The sequence below is a fragment of the Dasypus novemcinctus genome, chromosome 9, assembly GCF_030445035.2.
Source record: "Dasypus novemcinctus isolate mDasNov1 chromosome 9, mDasNov1.1.hap2, whole genome shotgun sequence".
NCBI classification, from domain to species: Eukaryota; Metazoa; Chordata; class Mammalia; order Cingulata; family Dasypodidae; genus Dasypus; species Dasypus novemcinctus.
This window is the reverse complement of record NC_080681.1, coordinates 26337658-26364439: the sequence shown is the minus strand read 5'-3', so window position 1 is coordinate 26364439 and position 26782 is coordinate 26337658. Positions and strand designations below refer to the sequence as shown.

The following is a 26782-nucleotide window of genomic DNA, read 5'->3' as shown; positions in this document are numbered from 1 at the left end:
TGTAAAATTTTTCCTAATGGAATTTTTTTTTTAAGTCCAGGCCATAAAAGATAATATTAACTTGGCTTAAAAACTTTAAGCAAGTTAAAATGCATAACTTGTGGCCTTCAAAATTATTCTGCTACTGTTAATGTTACAAGCGATGGCTTATTTCCTCTTTTAAATTCTCCTCGTCTTTTAGTAATCTTTATTTCCAATCTCAAGTAGAGGTGTCACAAGGTATCTATATATTTTAGTGATAAACTGGCATGGCTGCATTTCAATTTCCATTATCAAGTAGCTCTTTGGGGGTAAATATAGTCTTGGGTTTTTCCAAGTCATTAGACATTACTGAATTTGGTTTCAAATGTATCCCAAGTTTCTACAAATCCCTTGCCAGTAAGCTGAATGCAGAAGAAAGTATCTATTGGCATCAATGGAAAGGAGGACCTAAAAAGACATTTAAATTCTTTCAATTTCTTACTGGAGTTTATGGAAAAGCCTGCAGAGCGCACTTTTGCAATCCAGCTCCATAGCTGCAAGCCAGATCCTGGTGATGGAGAGACAGGCTGGTGATTTGAATGCTGGGGTCAGGAACTGCCTGCCTGCGCCACCCTTCTTTCTATTCCTGCATACCAATAGTGCCTTCAGCTCTGATCACTTACTTCTACCTAAAAGTCCTAAGAGAGGGGCTGCACTTGGGGCCTGTCTGCTGCCACTAAACTGATGCAAATGCTCAGGAATAGAGGGGAAAATACAATTTATAAATTCATTTTTGGATAGTCCTCTAAAGATACTATGATGATATAGTCACCAAAAACAAAAAAGTCTTCTATAAAAAGAGTACTTCTACCCTCCCCAACCTCCCTTTCCCAATGCAGGGAATATTAGAGGCTGAATAGACAGCTAAGAGATCTGGGTAATTCCCTACACTATTACAAGTTCATGGGGAATGCTACAGGATAAATTTGTTTCCATTAAATCCTATTTAATCTAAAGACAAACATATTCTTAAATAAAAATGCTAATGGCTGTGTTTTTAATACACCCAAATACTCAAACATAATCTCATGAGAGACAAGTGACTTAATTTTATTTACAGTACAAATGGCTATTATTAAAAATAAATTAAATGGCCTCCAGAAAGCTGTTAATGTGCTACAGGGGACTTTCATTATGGCAGGGTAAAATAATTTATACATTTGAAGAATTAACACAAATACAGTTGAAGACTATTTTATAATCCTTACTTACTGCCAGATACATAGCTGCATAGACACTGAGAGCTGCTTCTTTGGATGGAAATGTTTTCCTTGCTCTCATGATGAGGTCTGGGTTGCCAGTACAGGCCTCTTCACCACTGATGAACTGTGTATACTGTTGACATCCAAGTGCTGTATAGTTGGGTTTACACAGGGCAAGAAAATGTGGAGCCAGGTTTCCTGTAACTACTTGTCCAGCATTTACAAAGATATCTGTAGCAAATAGTCCAAATGTATAAATTCCTAAGGAAGAAAACAAACAATTTTAACTCTTTATTTTGTGTATTTCAGTGTACAATAAGCTAATATGGAACTATTTTAAAAATATCTAATATTCTATTCCTACATCTATTCAGTTCCCCTCATTTCACTCCTCGCCAGTTCCTTATTGAGCATTCTGGAATGGTGGGAGTGCAAAATTATTTACCAAATTGAGCTAGCTACCACTGGTTATGTTTTTATGCATTGCAGGTTCATAAGACATAAGATAAAAGAAGAAAATGTATTCTAAGACTGGGTTTTGATAATGCAGTTTGTAAAATGGGAACAGATTTCTCCTGAGAGGGTACTGTCTATAATGATCAACTAATGTTAGCAATCTTTATTTCTAACCTGTTTTTGAAAATGTTTTTAATCTACCTAACATAAAGCAAAGCAGTTGCCTCCCTTTAATTTATGCCTCTTAAGCCCATCCTGAAAAATATTAACTAAGCTGGAGGCGCCAGTTAGCAGTAAAATCCAGTGCCATCAATTTTCATTTAAATATTATGGAAAATCTTAGATGAGGCAGAATGGTTTCAGATTAACCCCTACTTTGCCTTCAGAGGCACATTTTCTAAAGTTATAAAATAGCTCCTAGTATCCTCCCATCTTATCTTTTTTATTGAGTAGCTTTCCTCAGCTAATTTATCAAATTTAGAGAGGTTTTGAAGACAATAAGACGAGATGATAATTTTTCAATTATTTTTACAGTATTAAAATTTATTTACTTTGATTACATTAAGGAATAAAATTCCCTACTTAGATCCTATTTTTCTTCTTTCCAATTTACTTGAATTTCAAAAACATTAAATTTAATATATCACAGGTCATTATTGCTAAAATTTACTTTTTTACTAAGGGAAGCACAATATATTCTTGACAGGATTTTCTATTAAACTTACAAATCCAACCTTCAAGATGTACCAATGTAAAGAAATCCATTCTTTTATGATTTCGTGAAATAAAACTCACATTTTAGCATGGTTTTAAAACTATATTAAAATGATACTTTCCAAGACAGTTGATTCGTTAAAAAGTCATATAATTCTATTATAATAATTGAATATTTTTCTCTTAGCCATATGTTGTGGATTGTTTCTTTCCAAACTGTTTATATAATTCTTGGTTATTTTAAAGGAAATCACCAGGAAAGTTGTGGAGGATCAAATAATTTTGTAGTACAAAATGCATGGTTGTCCTTTTAATTTTCAAAATATTATGTGTGATTAAAGAAATTCCACACACAAACCTGCATACCCTGTATAAATGGCAACAGAACAAGACCTTAGTTGTAACTTTCTCTAAAAATTCTAAAAAAGAAACAATAAAAGCCCTTTCTTCACAGCTTAACCAATATTTCATGAGTCATATAAGTAAATGCATCAAAAGTAGAAATTTGGGAAAAGCAGAGAAATCAAAGAGAACTGAGCTCAACAAAATAATGTACATAACCTCTCTTTCCAAAATATCATGGTCAAGCATGAATGACTAAATTAAAGTTTTTGTTATTTGTATTCCCTTGAAATCTAGGCTAAGATGTACTCATCTTATTGAAGTAAACCATTCTTTTTATCTGTATTAGATTTTTCTGCTTAAAATAGAAATATTTGATAAGGATATAGAAATGTCTCTTGATACTTGTCAAGTCACCAAATGTGCTACAGAATTAAAATGCCAGTGTATCAGGCCCAGGGCCAATATTTTCATTGACTATAAAGATAAGAAACTAAAGTGAGATCCCATAAATTTATCCACTCTGCTGACCTCAAAAATAAAGTCAGTATTAAAAATGATGCCAATTATAAGTAATCCTTTGCTTTCATGCTTCCATTTTATTAGAACAAAGAAGAAACACCTAACTCATGATAAACAAGGGAACAAGATAAAATCATGACTCCCAAATGATATACAATATCATATAGGAAGTTAAAAATATGTAGAGACTTAAAAGCACACTTTCCTTTGTGCCATATATTTCTTAGAAGAAATATGTATACAAATGAAAAAGAAATACTTTACTCAAATAGGCACTGTAATTTAACAGAATTTGGGAAAACTTCAACTTCATCAAACACTATTATATCTGGTTATATTTTGCTAGTTGCTTGTTTTGTAATTAAATGACTCATGTAAAGAAAAATGAAATGAAGAAATAATACTGATGCATTTGAAACTTTTAAGGGTTCATATTAAAGTTAGCCTTTCAACAGGATAAATGTGGGCTTTGGAGATGTATAACTCAATGGCCATATAAAAACAGTCCAGGATGTTACGACCTTTAGTCTGCAAATGATGACGTTTGGTTAGTCTTTAATGGGTTTATATAGAGATTAGGTGATCTACACATTATGTCTCCAAAGATTGCATCTTGATCCCACCAATATGAGAAACACATTGGAGGCTCACAGTATTGTTACTGTATCTTAGATACTGAGCAGAATTTATCTCAAATGTTATTTAGTCTATACAAATATATTTATTTATATCTGATAAATCTTGGTACAGTTTGATGTTAAATTGTATTGCATCAGTTAAAAAATTGTCTTGGCCAGGTTTCTATTGAAGTGAATTGAAGTGGAGTGATTGCCAATAAATTGGCAATATTCAATATTTATTTGTGCTAAAATTTGAGTTTGAAGGTTAAAGTTTCAGTGGCTTTTTTCCTTCAATAAAATTATCAATACATTTTTGTCTACATAGAAAGTAGCTCAGAAGTAGTGCAGAGAGTGCTACATATACTAATTAGCAAATACAACATTTCTCCTATTTGCCAAACTAATTTTCTTATTCCTCATGATGTTCAAAAATCCACTTGAATTATCATTTTCCCACAAAGCACTGCTTTGGAAATTTCATAAAGACAGTAAATCTTTATTTTACTTATGGTAATTTGTAGTTTTTAAAAGAATATTAACTGTCCAAGTATAGAGTTCTTTTTGCCTTAAAATAATGTGGAAATGACATCCTGAAGTGGGGTCTTCTGGTATTAAAAAGAAAATAATATCTAATGCTTATTTTTGAAATTAAATTGAAACATTTCAAAGGAAAAAAGTCTAATATTTTCATACACTTAAAATGCTGGTCATTGGAAAGGCTAGCTTACACATAAATAATGTTTCAACAGTAGTAAAGATTTAATGAACACATACCAAGAAATCGGACAGTTCGGCGTACCAGTGGGTTTATATAGCAACAGTCTCCAGTTAAAATAGTTTTTTCCTGGTTTTCAAAATCCCTTGTGGCTAGTTGTAGGCAAAACACAGCAGTTTCTCCAACTATTATCTTGCAAGGAAATACAAGATTAAAGAATATTAGAATTTAACGAGTTTAAATGTAGAATATTTTTATTTTTTAAAAAATGCAAAAGGTGAGTTTCTATGGATAAGCCATATTTGCTAAATCAGACCTTATTATTATAACTGTATACCAAATATATACAATCCATATTTCTGTCAATTCAACGGACTATGAAATTGATAAATTATGAATAAAAATATACTACGACATTTTTATTTTCTAGATGTTTTCATTGAAAAATGAAATACACAAAAGGATCTTTGATAGCTTTAAGGAAGAGTTCACTTATTTTTGGTACATAATTGAATTCCATATTTTATTTAATTGACGCTGTCTTGTTTAAATTTGATTCTGTCCTAGAAATCATAACAGATTCTCTATGCAAATGTTTTTAAAAGAATCTGATATAGACATTCTAATTAAAAAGTATATTAATATCTTTATAATAAGAAAAAATTCACAAGTGTTTGTTCTTGAGATTTTCTTTTGCTAAAATATTATTCCATTCTGAGGCTTTATTAGGAATTGCAATCATTTGTATATTCTTTATACTTTAATATACATGTGTAATTATATCTTCTTAAAAACCATAAGAAAGAGGGAAAATATTTATACCCCTTTATGAGTGAAGAAACCTCAGTTAGATCTCAAGTGAATTGTCAAGACCACAGAGTTAGTAAGGAGAAGATCTAGAATCTGACACAGAGTCTGTGTTCTGCTATACCAAATTATTAAAGGACCTGGCTACTTTCCAGTGTATGGACCATTTACAATTGTTTCCTACATGGTCCTCAAAGTAACCTAGCAAGATATTAGAAAAAGTATTATTATTCCATTTTACAGAGGAGGAAATGGAGGCTTGGGGAGTTAAATAATCTATTCCTCATTAGGCCATTTAGAAACTAAGCAGAAATTTCTGACTCATTTTCACATCTTTGATTCCACTTAATACCATGAACAACAGCACTAGAAACAAGATTAAAAGAAAAGGAACTGGAGCCCATAGTATATGTCCTAACTTGCCATTGTTAGATTGGCTTTAGAACATATTGTCAAAACTAATTAAGATGCTATGTAGGGAGTCCCTGATATTTCCAGGGAAATGTTTTTGGGGTCTCCATGAAAGCGCTATCTTTGATTACAAGATATTCAAAATAGCAAGCAAAGAGGAAGAGGAGGTCATAGGAGATTAAGTGCTGAACTATTCTTACCACATTGTGAGCAAGAAATTATGAGACATCGTTTTTTTTCTTAATCCGTTTCCCCCCTTTCCTTACTACATTTCTTCTTCCAAGTAGGTCAGAAATCAAAGGTTAAACCAGAAGATGTTGAGCTGAACTATATTTAAGGCGTCTGGTCTTACCCTATCTGGTGAGACAGGATTGAATTATGATTCTAGTAATGGAAGAACTTTTATCATGGATGTGGAGGCAGTGGCCACTGGGGGTTCTGAAGGGAGGGAGAGGGAAAAATAGGTGTAATTTGCGGGCATTTTCGGGACTTGGGAATTATCCTGAATGACATTGCAATGACAGATATAGGCTCTTGTGTATCTTGTAATAACTTGCAAAAATGTGTAGAACATTTCCACTAATCATTGCTTAGTGGCAATGCTCCAAGATGTGTTCATTAATTGTGGCAAATATACCACATTAATGAAAAATATTGTTGATGTGGGAAAATGTGGGAGGGCTAGGGAGTGGGACATATGGGAATGCCCTATGTTTTTTGTGTAACATTTATGTAATATAAGTTTCTTTTAAAAAAAAAAAAGGCTAGCGATTTCAGTCTTCCAAATTCCTTCTGAAGTTTAACTTTGGCTTTCGTAATCTAGAAAAAGTATATGATGAAGAAGTTCAACCAGCTTCAGGAGACACAAGAGGAATTTTTCACAGATACATCAGCTACCCCCGGGCCCCAAGAGAAAATGAAAAATAGGCAAGCTGTGTGTTTCACACCTCCCTTTCCAAATAACTTTTTCACTTCCAACTTCTTCTCCTCTGGTCCTCAAAAGACATTATCCACTGGATGCTTCCATGTTTTCAGTTTCAACTTCTTCTAGGTCTGCTTTGTCCATGAAGTCTCCAAATTCTAACACTCTGTCATCCATACCACATCCTGAGCTGACTGGCCCCCACCCTGATTCCCGTCCTCTCAGCCTTCTCTTCTTCACAGCAGTTGCCTCTTGGTTGCCACTCGGTTGGTTCCACCCTATCTACAGCACCTTGAACCCAAACTCAGTCTGCTCAGGTACTAAACTCCTTAGAATGTGGTAGATACCAATAATTCTGTTAAAAGCATGACTGAATCCTATGCCCAGTGGGAATTCAATAGATCAAACGGTCCTAGTGTCACTGGCCTTATGCCTGACTTCTAATAACTAACTTCTTTTCTCTTGCTCCTGGTCTATAACCAGTTCCTGTAATGCAGAACTGTGCACTTGATAACTTTTTTAGTTACCAGTTTTCTACTAGACTAAGAACCACCTTTTTGGGCCACTTTCCCAGGGCTTAGACTATTGCTTTTCTAGTGCTGACCTCTTGCTTGCCTGCATGTTAGCACATTACATTCCTGAATTTCCTGTTTGTGTCTGAGCTTATCTGCCAAAACACTGTCTTAGTAAATGATCTTCTTAGTTACTACTGGAAAAAAAAAGGCAAAAAAAGCCACTCAAACTGGATAAAGCAAGAGGGAATTTATTCTCTGGTTGGTGATTTATCTTAGAATATCTCAGAACTTAAGGGCAGGGAGTTCAGGAAGGACTAGATGGAAAAATAGAAAGTCCTCAGGAGTCCAGGTAACAACTCTCGCAGTCTCATTCTCTCTCCTTTGGAGTCACACTGTCCCTCAGCTCAGCTCCTCTCTGAATGCCTGGCTCATCCTTGTCTTTCTGCAAGCCAGTTCTCTCTGCTTCCTTGAGGACACAGTTACCCCAGCCATCTCCAGGAGCCTTGGCTCCCATGTGCATATTGGCTCTGTTCAAGGACATAGTTCCAAATGATCAGGGCTACCAAAGTCCAATTCCAATTCCCCAGGAAGTTCAGTGTGGGATAGGTGTCTCCCCTTGCCTGATTAACCAAGGTTAAGAAGGAAGGGTCATGATATATGAAATCTACCTCTGAGGATGGGGGTGGTTCTCAAGAAAAGGGATTTCTGTGACCTGATGTCTACTTCACCTCCCTTCCACTGCATCTCCCTGATCTTCCTCATATTAGTTGTTGGTCTAGACTAGCACTTTCCACCATATTCTCTGGATACCATATTGTAACTACCTACTTGGGCTTCATCTCATCAAACGTATATTCCTCAGCCCTACTGTGTGCTTTGCTCCAGCAGGTAATGTGCACTTCATTCGCATGCTATAGTTCTCCTTCCCTCATGAATATACTGTGCCACCTGTGGAACTCTTCAACCAAACCATATTCCCTCTTAATTCTTTCCATCCCCAACTTCCTGTGTCAAAACTGCCAATGTTCACTGCTTGCTCTTCAGTAAATTAATCAAAATAAAACTTTATTATGATAAACACTTATATGCCCTTTGAGTTAAAGACTCTTCTTGTGCTGACTTTCAAAGAAGAGTTCACAATCTATTTTGGTGGACATAAACTGAAATAATTAATAATGCTTCACGGTTGCACATGCTGAGATTTCTTTAACTGGTTTGGACCATAAGTACCAGAACGATATTTAGGAAGAGTCATTGCTATATTTGGGGAGGGCATCTGTGGTGGCCATGAAATATGCCACTTGGAGCTCTGGTTGTGGCAGCCTTACAGACTGATAGCCCCAGCTGCTGCTCCTCTGGTTCTACTACTGCATCCACACTGAGGCCACATTTCCTGGAGGCTTCTTCAAGTCCATGCTGTAGCTATGGTGTGGGTACTAAGGCAAGTCCATTCCTCTGAGGCATGGGATACTTCCAACTGCCAATTTTGGCTTGAAGATGGCTCATTGGCCTGGCCACATCTTCCTCAGAAATGAGCTTCAGTCTGAGGCTCTTCCTACCCAGTCTTCCTTCACGCCCCTTCTCCTTCACAGGGGTCAGGTCTCCATCATTGTCTGAAGAATCCCCCTACTATGGCTGCCCTCCTCTCCCTTTATCTTTTACAGATGTTTACCCTGATACTTTTTTTTTAACCTAATCTCATTTGACATGTTATTCTAGGAGAACCCAAACAAACATAGCATAAAGACAGGATGTGATCCTGACTACCCCTGAAGGAAGGCCAGACATTAGATAAATGAAGGGGATTTAAAATCAACCTTTACCAGGAAGACAGTATTTGTAAAAGGACATTTCGAAGATTTTATTTTAGTTAAGGTATGGCCCAACTGCATTAGGGTGGGCCTTAATCAGTACTCCTGGAGTCCTTCACAAGCAGAAGAGATTCAAACACAGGAGTCAGAGAGAAAGTCATAAGAGGGCCAAGGGGCCAGAAGGTAGAAGTCAGCAGAAAACCAGCCCAGACACAGAAGAGCGAGACATGGCCATGTGATGAGCAGGCAGAGATGCAAGCCAAGGAACCCCAACGCCTGTGGCAAGGTGGCACCAAAAGCTACTGACTCTGGGGAGAATGCACGGCCTCACTGATACCTTGATTTTGGACCTCTAATCTAGCCTTCCAAACTGTAAGCCAGTAAATTCCTGTAGTTAAACCAACACACTGTGTGGAGTTTTTCATAGCAGCCAGGAAACCAAGCTAGAGGCCTAAAGGAGGATGAGTTTGCTTTGGAGGCAGAGGCTCTAGTCAATGAATTACCTAAACCATGTCCCCATGTATTTCATATTTGGCTTTTCCTCCTCTTCTGTTAGAAGCACGCTTTGGTGGACTTCAATCCTCCTAAGTGTTTAATAAACCTTGCCACTCTAAGGAATGCTAAATATATATCTCTCCCCTAAACCCTAACTGCAGGTCTCCAACCACATATTAAATATCCCAACACGCTCAGTCTGCCTGCTGAAGTCCTCAAAATCTTCTCTTCCAAAATGAAATTCATGATGACCTCCTCAAACCTTCTCCTCCTCCTGTTGGTCACCATCTCAGTCAATCAACGAAACTCCATTAGACACTCAAATTAAAACTCTCAGACCCTTCCATATCACTCTGACACTTGTAATTCCCTCATTTGTGTCTCACCATCAAATGGAAAATTCTGTGGATTATATACCTTAATTACATTAAAATACTTCCATTTTATTACCACTGCCATTTTTTTAAATTTTGTAAAATTAAAGTTAATAGATCACAAGGAATGTTAAATTAAAAAACATAAAAAAGAAAAAACATAAGAGGTTCCCATATAACCCACTCCCCACCCCCTACCACATCATTTTTGTAAATTGTATTTTTTTGAAGATATGTATATCACAAAAAAAATGTTACACTAAAAAATATGAGGTTCCTATATACCCCCACCCCCCACCCCACTCCTCCCACACCAACAACCTCCCTCATCACTGCAGCACACCGATCACTAACTATGGCCATTTTAAATTCAATGTCTCTTTATTTCTTTCCTGTATCACAGCATTCTTAAAACTCACCTCTGTGTCTCCATTTTCTCTTCTCCTCAAACTGTCTACCGCCAGATTGATCTAGTAAAAACAAATCTTATAGAAATTCAGACTTCCTAATTACAATTTTCAGTGTGTCCTCATAGCCTACAGAGTAAGAGGAATTGTCATAAGAGATCATTTACAACTGAACCCCAGCCTGTCTTTTCCAGCTTCTCCAACTCCTAATAGCCTCCAGTCATGCAATATTCTAGTTAAAGCTAAACATTTTCATTCTCCATACTCACAGGCTTTTATGTTTTGGTTCTTGAATTAGTGTAGCTTGGTAGGCAGGGCATAGTTCTCTGCTTGAGACATGGCTAAAATACTGGCTACTCTATTGAAATTTTATCTTTATTCCTAGCACAATTCATCACTCCCTTCTGTGTGTTCCAACAGCATTTTGTGCATTCATTATGATACATTCCATACGGTTTTATAAGTATCAGTAACATCTATCTCCACCATTCAGTTGGGAGCTTCTCTGAGGCAAAGACTGTATAATATTCATCATTATATTCCCAGCCTTCATCTATTTCCAGTAATAAAACACAGTTGACTGGCAATAACTATGAATGAGCCTTTGCGTGAATGAAATCCAATCCAGTAGTCCCATTGTATATAAGAAAACCTAACCAGAAAGAGATAGAGAAGTTAAACATTCTGAGGCACACAGTGTGGTAAAATGAATTATGTACCCCAACAAACATATTCTTTTTTTTTTTAAGATTTATTTATTCATTTCTCTCCCCTTCCCCTGCCCCCACCCCAGTTGTCTGTTCTCTGTGTCTATTTGCTGCGTCTTCTTTGTCCACTTCTGTTGTTGTCAGCGGCACGGGAATCTATGTTTCTTTTTGTTGCATCATCTTGTTGTGTCAACTCTCCGTGTGTGCGGCACCATTCCTGGGCAGGCTGCACTTTCTTTCATGCTGGGCAGCTCTCCTTATGGGGCACACAAACATATTCTTAATCATCTTTTCACTTGTGGGTGTGAACCCATCATAAATGAGACCTTTTATTTTTAGTTAAGGTGTGGCCAACTGTACCAGGGTGGGTTTCAATCCTGATTACTAGAGGCCTTATAAAGAGAACCTGGAAGTCAAATAGTGGGAGAAAAGAGGACAGCACGATGTGATGGAGGTTGAGATAAAACAAAGGGATCCTAAGGACTGCAGCAGCCAAGCATCAGGCCATGACAGATTCCAGGAGAAAGCAAGCCTTGCTGATAACTTGATTTCAGATGACTTCTGGCCTCAAAACCATGAACCAATAAATTCCCATTGTTTAAACCAACCCATTGTATGGTATATGTGATATGAGCTTTGGCAAACTAATACACAGTCACCAGCACAGACAGACGGAATCCAGGCTCAGAGCTATTTCAGCCACAGCCTCTGCCTAGGGATTGCTTTTCCTTGCAAGCTTTCCAGGTTAAGCCCCCTGCTCTCCACTCACACTTCCCAAGGCTCAGGTTACTCCCTGGAGTTCTTCTACCTTCCCTAGCATTTCTATAGCTTTAAGAGGGAGGTTTGGGGACACAAAACACCTCATAAGGGCCTTTACAACTCCTGCTGTCTCCAGGTATAGAAAAAGACCTCCCAGATCCTTTTACACACATGGAAATCATTCAACAAAGACCAAAAAGAGCTCCACACCACCCTTTCTGGCTTCATCTTTATTTTTTACTGATTCTCTTTTCACTGAAATTTCTTCTCTGCATATCCTTGGCCCTTATGTGGTCTTGAGGACCTGGTATTTTGATCACTTCCTCATCATCATGAAGGGATAATCGGGGATTCTCATTTGGAGTCATTGCCAGTTGTTTCCATTTGCTATCCAATGAAGTCCCTAGATAAAGAGCAGAATCCACCTGCTTTCCTTCCTAAAGTTGTTGTGACAGTACACAGGCAGAGAAGCCAGAGACTAGGACGCTAAAAGCTTTGTCACTTCATAGATTTCCTTAATAAGGTTCCCTTTCTTCTGTGAACTTACAAATAAAAGCTGTTTCCATAGAGAGTTGAGGTGATGAACATTGTTAACTGAGATTGACTGGGAAGGAGCCCAGCCCCTCCCCGCTCCTGTCTGCACCAGCTCTCTACGGAGAGAGAGAAAGGAAAACAGCAGCAGGAAGGACGCCCCTGGAGGAGGAGGGAGCTCACCTGGCCTCTCATGGAGCAGCCTTTCACAAGGAGGCACTCCTCCCCCATGTCTGCAAAAGCTCTTCATTCATTGGGACATAAAAGAAAAAGAAAAAAAGAGGCTCATTACTGGTAGAGAGGGCGTAGGCTGGCACAGCACATAACTGTCAACCCTCACCTCATTTCCAATGCGTCGGCCTCCAAGCTCCCCTCATCAGGGCTCACTTACCTCATCCCCACTCACACCTCCTCTTTCAAGAGAGACTCAGCCCCTGTCTTGTTCCCAGACTTATAGGAAGCCCTCAAGCAGCAGGGAAGGATAATGTCTATTCATGCTCCCTTTCAGTCTGATCAGAAGTGTGAGGAGATGCCCACCAAAGCTCAGGAGCTGAAACCAAAGGATCAGCACCAGCTCCCCCTACCCAGGAAGGCTGTTGCTGAACAACCCTGCCATTCCTTGAGTCACTGCAACTAGAGAGCCTGTATCTCAGACTGAAAGGTGGAGGTCCTGCATCCCACTGAAGGACCTCTCAAAACTTGCCTACCATGTTCCTTAATATACCCATGTCCTCGCTGGGCCACTCCATTATTACTGGACTCAGGTTTGAGCTTTATGAGGCCCCCTGAACTCTCCCTTGACTAACAAGCTGGACTGGCACACCACACCTTCCATCAGCACCAGTCCAAGTCTCCATCCATTCTTCGAGCACAGACAGATATCAGGGCCTGTTTCTTAACCATCATCCCGTTTGGCAGTGAGTTAAAAAGTCCCATCCTGTTGATGAATAGCTACCTACAAAACCTCAGGTATGAATCAGGAATCCCAAGATACAAATGTATAAATGTCTCTGGTGTGAGCATATAACTTTGCTCTCATGTCTCAACGTCCAGGGGCTATCCCTTTGTTATCTGTATTACCTGATGACAAAATACAGAAGTTTTCTAGGAAGATGAAATCATTGCAGACTTTTATCAAATGTCAAACTCCAAATAGCTTTATGTTTTCATTTATAAAAATCTAATTAGAAATTTCCTTTCAACTTGTGCTGACTCAAAGATATTCATGCATCATGGGCTTGAAACTGGTACAAGCAAATCATTTCAGACACAATGTGGCAGTAGGAGTCACACAATTAATGTGATGGGACTTGGTATGTGTCTCACATACTTCAAATATGTGTGAAATAGTATCTTATCTGGGTAATCTGAAAGGCAACTTAAATCCATAAAAGTGTAGCTGGGACATATTTATATTTTTAAATATAAAAGATATTGGGTTTATATTTAGGTCCCATCACACATGTGGTACATTCTTGGTTATCACACAGATACATGTGGAGTATAGAGTTAATTTCCTATCAAGTTCTAAGCTATCTTTATTTTTATTTTATTTTATTTTATTTTATTTTATTTTATTTTATTTTATTTTAAAGATTTATTGATTTAATTCCCTGCCCCTCCCCCGGTTGTCTGTTCTCTGTGTCTTTTTGCTGCGTCTTGTTTCTTTGTCTGCTTCTGTTGTCGTCAGTGGCACGGGAAGTGTGGGCAGCGCCATTCCTGGGCAGGCTGCACTTTCTTTCACGCTGGGCGGCTCTCCTTACGGGTGCACTCCTTGCGCGTGGGGCTCCCCTATGCGGGGGACACTCCTGCATGGCAGGACACTCCTGCATGGCAGGGCACTCCTTGTGTGCATCAGCACTGCGCATGGGCCAGCTCCACACGGGTCAAGGAGGCCCGGGGTTTGAACCGCGGACCTCCCATGTGGTAGACGGACGCCCTAACCACTGGGCCAAGTCCATTTCCCCTAAGCTATATCTTTAGAAGTTCCCTCTCATTAGCTTCATGTCATGATACGGAGGAACTCTTCTATGAATATATGAATTTCAGGACTCTTGCTAAGTAATACAGTTGCTTACTTCTTGGAATGTAGTATCTAAGTGGAGTCAAGGTTAGAAGAGTGGAGAATTAATTGAACTAGAAGAAACACCAGAGTTGGTGATGCAATAATTGCATCATCCCTCCCAAAAGTTTAAAAGCTATTGTTTTTATCTTGCTATAACTGCATGTATTTTATCATTTTACCACTTTGTGTTCTTGCTTTCATACTTTAAAGTTACCATGGGAAGTGCTACCTAACCTGGACCAACATTCCCTGCACACCTGTTTCTAGATGGACTAACAGACTGGTTCTTACCAAAGACATGTTAAGAGAAGCGACATGCATCAGTTTCAGACCAAAGAGGTAAAAATTCAGTAATGTTTTTCTCTATGATCTCTTCCCCTATCTGCTCACCAGGAGAAAGAGCGATCTGGGCCCCATAAGATGGAAGGACCCAGGGTGCGTCAGTCAGCAGAACTGTATTAGATTCTTCCATGCTTCCATGACTGAAAAATAAACTTCTAATGTGTAATATCACTGAAACATGGGGGTTTATTTGTTATAGCAGCTGGAACTTGCTAATCCCCTTGTTTTTAGAAAAGAAAGAGCAAGTCATATGCTCAGAGTCTCATGCAGAAAACAGTAACAGGTCAAAACTGGTTTTTATTTTGACAAAGTGGTATTGGCATTCTACTTATGGTAAGAATATAAAATTCCCTTTTTAAATAATTCATTATTAAGTGGGTTGATTTCAAAAAATAATAAGAATTGAGGTGGCATACACTGTGACAGAAATAATAAAAGTGATATCCTAAGACTGAAAATTGAGAAATATTTAACATATAGTAAAGACTAGCTTACATGGCATTTACTAGGTTCTAGCACTAAGTGCTTTCATATATCAACCCATTTATTCTTCAGAACATTGCTGTGAGATAGATACTATTATTCAAATCGAGATATAGAAAATAAAGCACAAACTGCTCAGGCTAGAAACCAACATCTGAACCCAAGACTATCCATCTCCTGATTTCATACTCTTAAGCTATACATCTTACTAGCAGTGGTTAAGATTGTGTATATATCAACTAAGAAGTCCAGTGGGCCTAAAGAGAGAATGATTTTAATGAAGCAGTAGGTCAAGGGGCAGCTTAGGAAGCAGGATATACGATTGAGAATCGGATTTGTTCTTTTGAGTTCAGTTTGCAATCCTTAAGAAACCCCGCTAAAATGCAGATACTGGGGGCTATACGAAACACATGAATCTGTCATCAACTGTTATCCACCGAATGAGAAACGCTTACTAAGTCACTTTTCAAGGCAGAAACAACGGAAGGCTGTTTCTATTTTGAGATTTCTCTATGAGAAGTGGTTCTCAAATGTGGTCCCGGAACTAACCAAATCAGCATCACTTGGGAACTTGCTGGAAATGCAAATTCTTAGGTCCAACTCCAGATACTGAATCAGAAATTCTGGGGGTGTTGCCATCTGTGTTTTAGCAAGTCCTCCAAGCTTTATAGGATATTTCAAGGGGTCTAAAATTTCTGATTATCATCTGTTTTAAATTTATCAGGGATGTTTTAGAAGGGATTCTTAGACATTCTTTGAACAAATAATGTACTTACAGTGTGCAAAGAGCTATTCTAGGCATTCTAGTGAAGGATGGGATTATAGAAAGAGAGGTTAAATAAGTTCTAAAATAAAAAAAAAGAAATCCAAGCCCTCACTTCCCAGATGATGTAAATGAGACTTGGTGCAGCCAAGGTAATGCTCAGCACTTCAGAACTGCATTCACATCCCCTGGCTCAGCTCACTGTGCTTCTCACTGTGGCTAAAATGAAGGAGATCATTAAAGAAGCTTACAATCTATCTGCCAATAACACTAGCGAATGAATAAAGAAGGAATGAAATAAGGGGTCAGTGCTGAGTGGGGATCAAGTGTGAAAGGGACAAAAGTTGTGTCCTTTTTTGGAATGCTATTGCAAAAAGCTACCCAGTCTTTTTCAAACCCATCTATGCAGTGTGGCAATATCAATCCTCCAGGGCCTGAGGACATGGGGTGGAGATGTACCACCTGTGATGTTTGTTCCAAGTACTGGTTAGGGATACCCGTATCTCCAAGCCATTCGGAGTGTATGAACTTTAGAACCGGACTGCATGGGGTGGAGTCCTGTTCTTACTACTTATCAGCGGAATGATCTCAGGAAAGTCACATTTCTCCTTGCCTCAGTGTTCTTAGCTATCAAATGGAGAAAACAGAAATAACTCCATCATGGGGCCGTTGTCAAAATTAAGTAAGTTAATTGTTATAAAATTCTCAGGACAAGCATCCAGGTGGAATCTGAGCCTCCTCTTGACATAAAGGTGCAATGGACACAACCAATCCAGTGTCCACATAGAAGAGGTGGCATTGGATTGGGAAAAGTGGACATAATGGACAAAGGGTATGGGGAAAGGCAGGAAGAGATGAGAGGTGGAGGCGTCTTCGGGACATGGAGCTGCCCTGGATGGTGCTTCAGAGGTAATCACCGGACATTGTAAATCCTCACAGGGCCTACATGATGGAATAGAGGAGAGTATGGGCCATGATGTGAACCAATGTATATGAGGTGCAGAGGTGCCCAAAGATGTACTTACCAAATCCAATGGATGTGTCATGATGATGGGAACGAGTGTTGTTGGGGGGGGGGAGAGGGGGGGTGGGGGGGTGGGGTTGAATGGGACCTCACATATATATTTTTAATGTAATATTATTACAAAGTCAATAAAAAATAAAAAAATTAAAAAAAAAAATTCTCAGGACAAGGCCTGTCACAGAGTGAGCACTATGCAAATTTTGGTCACTCTTGGATGACCTTCAAGATTCTATCCGACTCAGATCTGTGATGTAAATTAGTGATTGTGGTAAAGAGGATGGCAAGAGATCAGACTCAGGGATGTCTGGAATAGATAGGGTTATACTGGACCTGGATAATTTGGGGGAAAAGTGTGGAAGTCCTGACTTTCTGAATGTATGCTAGGATGGGCAGCATGAAGATACATAAAACGAGGTGGGGTCTTGCTCAATAACAGGCATAGACTTACATGTGTATTTTTAAAAAATGATAAGAAGCTTGAGAAAACCATTAAATATTCTTTCCTAGATCAAATAAATGCTGCTAATAAAACTTCACATGATTTTTATACTTTGCTTAGCTTATAGCTGAGCATAAGCTATAAGAAAAAAATAAGAGTACTATAATACGAACTCATTTTATGTACTTTTAGGTGTTAATTTTTTTTTTTAATATATAGGGTCAACTTCTACATGTTCACAATGTGCCATAGGCCAGCACTGTTATAATGTGTCTGTTGTTCCTTAGAAGAGCTAATTCATAATTCATAAAAATTAGTGTATACTTTTTAGCATGTTTTCTAACTCTTCTAAAATACATGTTAGAAATAATTTCTCCTGTTCTTGATCAACAATAAAATCACAACATGACAAAATTTAAATACTCTTTCGGACTTTGGGATGATGGAGTTTTCGAAATGAGCCTTTGAAGACAAACAATAATTTAATGTTCCTATGTCAGTGCCTCTAAGATTAGGTTCAGTAGGACAGTAATTGGTATTTTGTGGAGGGATAAAAGACTCCTGGTCCAAAAAAACTGCAAACTCTGATCCCTCCAGGAGAATAACAATGCATATTAGCATATCAAGATTCATAATTTCCAAGAACCCAGGATGGAGTTATTTTTATTGTCTCCATTTTATAGATAAGGACACTGAAGCACAGAGATTCTATGATGTACCAAAGGTCATTCAGTTAATAAGTGGTAAGGCCAGGACTCAACTCCATGCAGCCTGGTTATGGAGTTCAACTTGACATTATAACACTTTATTATTATTATTATTATTATGAAATGTTTGTTTTTCTTGTTTTTAAAGAAACTTTAGATTACATATATCTTACATCAAAAACATAAGGGATTCTCATATGCTCCCCCCATACTTTCCCACATTAACATCTTTCATTAGTGTGGTACATTTTGCACAATTGATGAACAATGTTGAAGCATTGCTACTAAACGTGGACTATAGTGTACATTATAATTAACACTCTGCCCCACAAGATTTTATAGGTTTTATAGGATTTGACAAGATGTGTAATGGCCTGTATCTGTCACTGTTGTGCAAGACAACTCCAGGGTCTCAAAAATGTCCCCATGTTACACCTATTCTTCCCTCTCCTTTGCTTCAAAACCTCTGGGGGTCACTGCCTTTCTATCAATGACACAAGTTCTTCCATTGCTAGAATAATAATAACTTTATAATAGAATAATAATAACTCTATAACAGAATAATAATGAGTCTACTTTAGTCCATTGTTCATTCCCCAATCTTGAGGATTTGGGGATGGTGATGTCCACTCTGTTTCTACAAGAGAAGGGGCTTAGAGATCATGGGGCAAGGAATAGATAGAACAAAGGGCATTAGAATTGTCCCACATGATCTTGTAGTAATGGATGCAGGCCATTTTAACTCTCTTACACTGAGGAACATAAATTCCAAAATAATGGCCACTGACAGGATACTGAATTCCTGAGCTTGTCTGCCCTTCTTTTAGTGTCTAGATGTCTCTAGAGCCCTCAGGAGACCCACTGATTGAGACACTTTTTACTGTGGCCGTCTATGAGATCCTGCTGAGATGTGCGTAAGTGTAATCTCTCAAATGACTCCCTGACTCACTTTTCCTTATGAATAACATTTTACATGTGGATGGTACATTTGTTACAATTGATGTACAAATACTGAAGCATTGCTACTAAGTATGGTCAATGGTTTGCATTATGGCTTATATTGTGTACCATACACTTTTATAGGTTTGATGAAAGATGTATATAATCTAAAGTTTCTTTAAACTCACTTATAGTTTCCCTATATATGACCCTTCTGCCCCTTTTATTATTTTAAGAAAAAAAGTATGACAGTTATAGCTTTCTTATCTAAATTTATACACTTAGAAGTTTTCCCCAATTAATTTTTTTGCATGAGCCATAAGCATGACAATAAAAGAAAATTTAACTTTTCTGCCCAGTATTTCCCAAACTTAACTTATCTTAGAAATCTATTTTCTTAGGACAATCCTATATATCAGGTAGAGCTTTTTCCCTGGGAACACTAGAGAAGTCAGGTGAAAGTAAAAAATTTCTTTCTTCTTAGAAACAAGAAATTAGAATTTCAGAAGAATTACCTGGTATAGCTATTACATAAGGGGTTAAGAAATTAGAGTTCTTCAGAAAAAGAAAATAAAGCTGTGAGAGGCTGATATTATAAAAGCAACAATGAACTCACTCAACACTTCTCTGGTTGTTAGGAAAAGAAGAAAAAAGTTCAAATCAAATGAGAAGAAGAATTAATTCATACAATGAGAGAGAAAATTACTCTAAAAGAAGATATAGGTGAAAAATAAAAGGGCATTTAAGTATTATTTTGAGATTAATACACAGCAGAAAGTGGCCTGTGAGGGATTTTGGAATCTACCTGACCTTTCAGATCGATGGCTCAGAAAGAATAAAATTATTTTCCCACAGTACAGAAGAGCCAGGCTTTTTCCCACTGGACTACCTTGTGGTGACTCCATCTGGGGAGAATTAACAAGGTACCTGAGCCAGTCTTGTAGCAGACAGTAAGTCTACCCTTCTTTTTTTGCTAGTTCAGAATCTGTGTTGCTGTAAGGCTGAGATTTCTTCTGTACCAAAATGTAAGTTTCCATTGTACAATGGGTGAATTATTAGTAGTCACCTTCAAGTGCCCTACCCGCATTAAGGGACTAGGCATTCAATAGTCTAAACCATGATACTCTGGGTTGAGCTCTTCTATACATGAAAATGGGCTTTTGAAGTAACAGCTCTGACTGGGAAAATAGAAAGAGTACTCCTTGCAATTTCAAATTCATCATACAGATCTTTCCCTTGAGGCCATCTTCTTCCAATTTTCTTGGCTTTCGTTTCTCCCATCTTTAAACAGACTGCCAGAACAAATGTCTTTTAAGGCCATTCATTTTTATTGAAAAAATGACTAGACATTTGAAGGATTTTATTTTTAAAACACTTCATAGGAAGAGTAGATGCTGATTACATAGGAAACCCTTATACTTTACCAAGTCATTAAGAATATTTGATGAGAATGTACAAAGAAAAGCATGACTGAAACCCAAAAATAAATGAATGAGACAAACCTTGGAACATAAACTCATCTTGCAGACTGGTCTCATTTAGGTTTGGTAAAAGTGCAACTTTCCAGCTTTCTGCTCAAAGTATATTAGGAAAGGGTATAATTATAGTTTAAATGTGAAACCCTAACAGCTCTGAATCAGTATGATTTACTAAGCATGTCAATTTAAGGAAATATCTTCCAATAGGAAATATATTTTAAACAGTTGATTATTCTCCAAAAATGCTCATAAATTCAGCTTATGATACAAATTCATAAATATATTCCCTCCATTATCATTTCAAAAAGTGATAGCTTAGGCCAAATACTGTGCTAAATACTTTGTATTAATTTTATTTAGTCCTCAAATCACCCTATCAATTGTACTGTAATTACCCCATTGACAGATGAAGAAACAGGCACAAAGAGGTTGAGTAACTTTCCCAAGTTCTCATAGCTAATATGGCACAACTGGAATTCAGAACCAGGCAATCTGGCTCCAATTTTAATATTATATTCATTATCAAAGATTTTTGCAGAAATGGAGTCAAAGCACTTTATAAAATATATATTAACCTACTGTATCACTCAGTGTCAAACTTTACATTTTAATATTGTGTTATCGTGTTGTATTTTAGAAGGAAAAGTCTGGAAGTTAAAGCTTTCTTATCTGAACTTTTGCATTTATGCATATAATTCTCCCCCAGTTAGCTATTCAGTATGAAGCATAAGCTTGGAAATCTGTTTTCGTTTTTGTTTTTTAAAAGGAAAGCCAGGTAATAAGGCCAACAAAATGCTCTAAAATACAGTAATATTTGTTCAAAGAAGAGTAGAGGACAGAGGCTGTATGAGGGGCAGGGTGCTGTAGGACTGGGAATATTAATTTCTACATGTCCCCCCCGCCTACTACATCTTATTTTCAGAATCAGCCCCCCTTATACCAGAATGTCTTTTTAAACTATTTGTAATGGGGCTGCTTGGTGGGAGGTAAAGAAAGTAACAGGATGTCAGACAATATTAACAGAAAGCTCAGTTAAGAAAAAAAGGTAAAACTTTGGATAAAGGTTATAAAGTCATAGTAAATCTCAAAAGAATGATGATTACATATTTATTTGCAGACATTGGATAGCACAGTGGAAGCCTACAGAACTGACGTGAAAGCCTTTCTATTGATTCTTATTAAGGGAAAAAAGTATGATTTTGAAGCTAACTATCTCTTCTACCTATCACTTAGTTTCAATGCTTTTTCCCACCACCCTTACCTTCAAGATTCAGATTAGCATTTACATATATTTGAAAATCTGTGTAAAAAACTGCACCGAGACAAGAATCCCTGACTTCTACACCTGGAGATAAATTCATCTTATCCAGTCCCTTCACTCTCGGAACTGTTGTTCAAATATCCAAACCACGCATAATCTTAGATTCTGCCTCTCTACTGCTATTCTCTGAGTCCTATTGTGGGCTCCCAAAATATTTGGTGTTATAACATCTCAGCAGTTGGAAAAATGTGATAAGAATATAAAATTCCAGTTCCAGGCCCTCTGGAACCAAGGTCCATTACTCTGAGTAGCCATGTCCAGTGAAGGTTTAAAAACAGTTTTCTTCTCTCCTCATTTCTATTTTATTCAGAAACAGGATGGGTCTCTCTGATCCCTTTATGGTATGGGAACAGTTTCACCTCAAAAGTGCAGGCTCCTTCTCATGTTGACTGAGAGGGAGCTGGGTCTCCTTTGGTCCCCCGTCTGGGCCCCTCTGAGCTGCCGACTGGTGACAATACTTCAGAAGGGTTGAACCAGTGCCCGCAGACTACAGTTACTAACCGCTGGGCAAGGAACACCAGCACTGCCCCAAATTCCATTCTCTGGCTTCTGCCTCTGACTCACCCGCTGAGGACTGTAGGAGGTGCTGGGCCTGAATAGTTACGGGAGAGGAAGAATGAATGAGAATCGCTGAGGGGTACAAGGGACTACGACGATCCTCAGTCACCAGCCTCCTCCTCCTAAGCTCCCCAGGGGCCACAGGAAGTTTCAAAATCACAATTTTTTACCTATTTTTTAATCACATTTTATAGTGGGCAGAAACCAGGAGAATTCTTCAGTTTAATACTAAAGATGAATTTGTCATTTATATTTGAAGTCCTAGGAAGATTCAAATATTTAGGAAAACATTCCCTTAAAAAGCAACAGGAAACAATTTTACTTAATGAGCAATTCTGAGCAGTTTCCTGGCCAGCAGTTTTCAGTGGCCATTACAATCTCAATCAAGTTTTCTTTCAAAATCTTAATTATAATCTTTCTGTATGAACTTGAAAAAGAACATTAAAATGAACTGAATATATACAATACTGATCATTTTTAAAGTCTATTTAACATAAGTCTTTCTAATTCATGACAGCATTAGAATATTCAGATGAATTGATATTGAAATAAAAGTAAACCCTATTTAATAAATATTGATTGGAACCCAACTTATGTGCAGTAGACCAACTGTTTACCTAAGCAGTGTTAACTATCCCTCTTTATCACAGAGCCCTGATTTTGTTCATTTCTTCACCTTTTCCATTTGACCATGATCTTCAGGGGAGCTAAGGCCTGTCCTTCACCTCAAGGGATTTGTCAAGTCCTGATGGTTTTGTCTGCTGATCTGGGCTGGTATAGGCCTAGGCACATGAGGCAATTTTGCCCAAGGAAGCAGAAGACTTCTACTAAGAAAGGGAGCTTTTGAAAAATATTTTCTTGCTCTTAAGCAAGAAACATATTCTTCAGCTGCTGGACATCATCATGTTTGTATGTGATTTCGAGAACACTGGTGGCCCCTGTGCCATCATGAGGTTGGCAGCTGAGACCAAGAAACATACACTATGGCAGAGCAGAAAGGAAAGGGAAACCTGGATCTTTGATCTGTTGTTCATGTACTGGAACCAAGTCATTTTGGAGCCATCCTATCTTAGAACTCCTTATTATGTGACAGAATAAATTTCCCTTATTGTTTAAGTGGATAAGTCAGAGTTTTCTGTTATTTGAAGCAGAAAACAATCTAACTGAATCAAAGAACACGACCCATACTTGTGAAGTAATAGAAAGATAAAATACGAAATATATAAATAACTATATGTAATAATGAATGACTACAAAGCCATGCTGGTAAATGGGGCTCAGAATAGGGAGGGAGTGCATTACATTGGTGACAGTAGGGTGGGGTTTGGAAAAGAAAGCCTAATGAGAGTTGATGTTTTTTATATGGCATATGGCTTGAAAGGATAGGGCTGTGTGTACCAAAGGCAAAGATGAACATGATGGAGATTGGGGGAATAAGACTGGACATAACCATTCCAGGGTCCATAGGATGGAGGAATAGAGTATGGATTAGAGAGGACTTACTGGTATTCTAGTCATGAACTATTGTGATTACTCATCAGAGAAAGTGTGGCATTGACGTGGAGAGAGTCACCATGGTAGCTGCTGGGGGTAGGGAGTGGGAGGAGGGGATGTGATGTGGGGGCATTTTCAGACTTGGAGTTGTCCTGGGTGGTACTGCAGGGACAGTTACTGGACATTGTGTCCTCCCATGGCCCACTGGGTGGACTGGGGGAGAGTGTGGACTATAGTGTGTACCACTGACTGTGTGGTGCGGCGGTGCTCAGAGATGAATTCACTGAGTACAATGAATGTCCCATGATGATGTGGGAAGTTGTTGTTGTGGGGGGAGTAGGGTGAGGGGGGTGGGAGGTGTATGGAGACCTCAAATTTTTTGAATGTAACATTAAAAAATAAAGACAAAAAAGACTGAGGGAAGAAAGAGTGGAAAGAATTTTATAGGTAGGGTGACTATATAATTGATTATCCATACTACAAAACACTTTTGGCCACACAGTGGGAAGCTTAGTAATATCAATGCCAAGACAACAGGAATAATCTGGAACTGACCCAGGCACACCAGGATATATGGCTACCATAACTATAAGGCAAAAAATATATATAAATAATATCTCAGAAGAGGAAAAATATAGGATCTCGTTGAGAAATGGCCAGTGGCTCAGTTTGGCTGGAATGGCTATGGCAGTCTAATGGAAGATTACAACGAGATTATGACGTAAATGATTTGGGATCTAGGTAAGAAATTTGTGTTTAATTTTGTTCACAGTGGGAGGTCATGAAATTTCTGAACAGGGGAGTGTTGTGATCAGACCTACTGAAGCTTCAGATAAATGAATCTGGAAGTAGGAGGGACTGGCGAGCAGAAGTGGAAAGCCCAAGGAGCTGTTGCAGTACCCAGACTTATAGCAGTGGGGAACAAAGGGGCAAAGACAAGTGATGAGGGGGGAAAGCAGAGAGAAAGTAAAGCTCAAGGGTGAATTTTGAAATCACCTATATTTGAGGAAAAGAAAATACAAGAGAAGCTGACATAGAACACAGAGCATAAGTGAGACCGAAGAAAGTTAGCATGTCATGGAATTCAAGGGAGAAGAGAATTTCAAGAAGCGGGCCTTGATCAGCCAAGTTCAGTGTTGCAAAGAGATGAATTTAATGTCTAAACAAGGTCATTGGCAGTGACAGGGTTAAAAGCAGTTTTTTTTTTTCATTTTGCCTCGCCTTTCTGAATCAATGGAGTAATTCCCCCAAACTAGCCTAACTGACCTTAAATGACCTGAAAACAGGTTTGTAATCAATTAGGTGAGACGAGAAAACAGAAGGTGCAACTTTGAAGTAGATCAAAGGTGTTTCATCCTACTTCATTCTTCTGCCCTAAACCCTCACTCCTACCCATTTCACAAAGCCTGGGTCACCTGAATACATTTCTTTCCCCTTTGTCCCAAAACTGCGACTCAGCCCTCCCTGATTCTTTAACCTTACACAGGAGAGATTTACACAGACAAGTCTCCTTTGCTGTTAATGCAGGCTGAACATTCTGGCCTGTATCTGACACCAGGATTTAGGCATTGCTCCTGAAATGCAATTTCTGCTTTGTACCTGATTTCTGCTAGTTGATCCGTGGTACTAATTCTCTGTTTTGGTCACTTTGCTCACCAGTCCTTCTAATGTTGGACCCCCTGTTCCTGTCTATCTCCCAGGCACTGGACTCTGTGGCTGAGCCATGTAAGGTGGTTAAGGTCCTACTCTTATTTACCAACAGATATTCCCCACTGCCACCTGCTCTTGGATTCCTGGAAGCTATATTCTGTGCAAGTACTGGGACGTACCACCCCTCCCCACGGGCCTTCCTGATGCAGCCTCTTTCCTAGAACACATCATTTGTCTGTACTTGTTCCTTCCAGAGCCCCTGCTCTGCTGCGGGAACAGATGCCCAAAGCACCTTTGGCTGGGTCTAACCTTCTATACCTTCACTATGTCCAACTTCCCTCAGTTGTTTCAATACTGTAGTGATTCCTGGCTCAATCCTTTCCACTGGTTTACAGAGTGGGTCTCTGCCTCACCTTGACTTGATGCATGACAAAGTGTTTTTGTATTCAATCCTGTCTTTTGCAAAGAGTATCCAGGCCAGTGGGAACGCTCATAAATTGGAATCATAGAAAAACAGATTTTGCATTGCTCACCTCCATTAACAAAGATCATGAGATGTACTCATATACTTGAGGATGAACAGGAAGCAGTGAGAAGCACTAGTCTATGCAGATAGATTAACTGACGCCTTCTAAGTTTTGCAGCAGCATGTGTTACCAATATTGTAGTTTGAATAAAATTGCCAATAATGATATTTTCATAATACTTGAATACAAATATGAATATGGCCCATGTGAAATTCAAGATAGTAAAGTGTTAGCTTCTCCCAATATCTATCCAACCTAATCCAAAAACTCTGATAAAAAAGCACAAATATGGACATTAGCTCCTCCTGATAGAGATATTTGTTTGGCAAAGGGAAAGCAGAACCCACAGATACTAATATAACTGGCATCTTTTAATGGAAATGAAGGAAGAGAGGAACACTTCTCTAATTCCAGAAAATCAGTACATATGGACGCAAGCTGTACCACACCATCAAAAACAAATGTTATGTCTCATTGAGGGTAGTCATGGACACCATATGGTAATACTTCAAATTTTCTTAAACAATTTTCCCATTATACTGTAAGCTCCTTCAGGGTTTCCTTTAATCACTTATTCACAAATGCCTAGCAAGTTGCCTATACATAACAAATAGTCAGCAAGAGTTGTATAAATGAATGAGTGAATGAACCTATCCAACTT

General features: G+C 38.3%; 1 protein-coding gene across 4 annotated transcripts in view; it reads right to left on the bottom strand.

The window, feature by feature from the left end:
* Positions 1–26782, bottom strand: part of PLPPR5 (phospholipid phosphatase related 5) — a 131631-nt gene that overhangs the window by 66942 nt on the left and 37907 nt on the right. For all 4 annotated transcript variants that reach the window (XM_071217222.1, XM_071217221.1, XM_023582568.2 and 1 more), the window contains 2 exons: positions 4652–4784; positions 1234–1484 (listed from right to left, as the gene is read on the bottom strand). In XM_071217222.1, coding sequence (XP_071073323.1) covers positions 1234–1484; positions 4652–4784 — 384 coding nt within the window. The remainder of the gene's footprint in view (positions 1–1233; positions 1485–4651; positions 4785–26782) is intronic.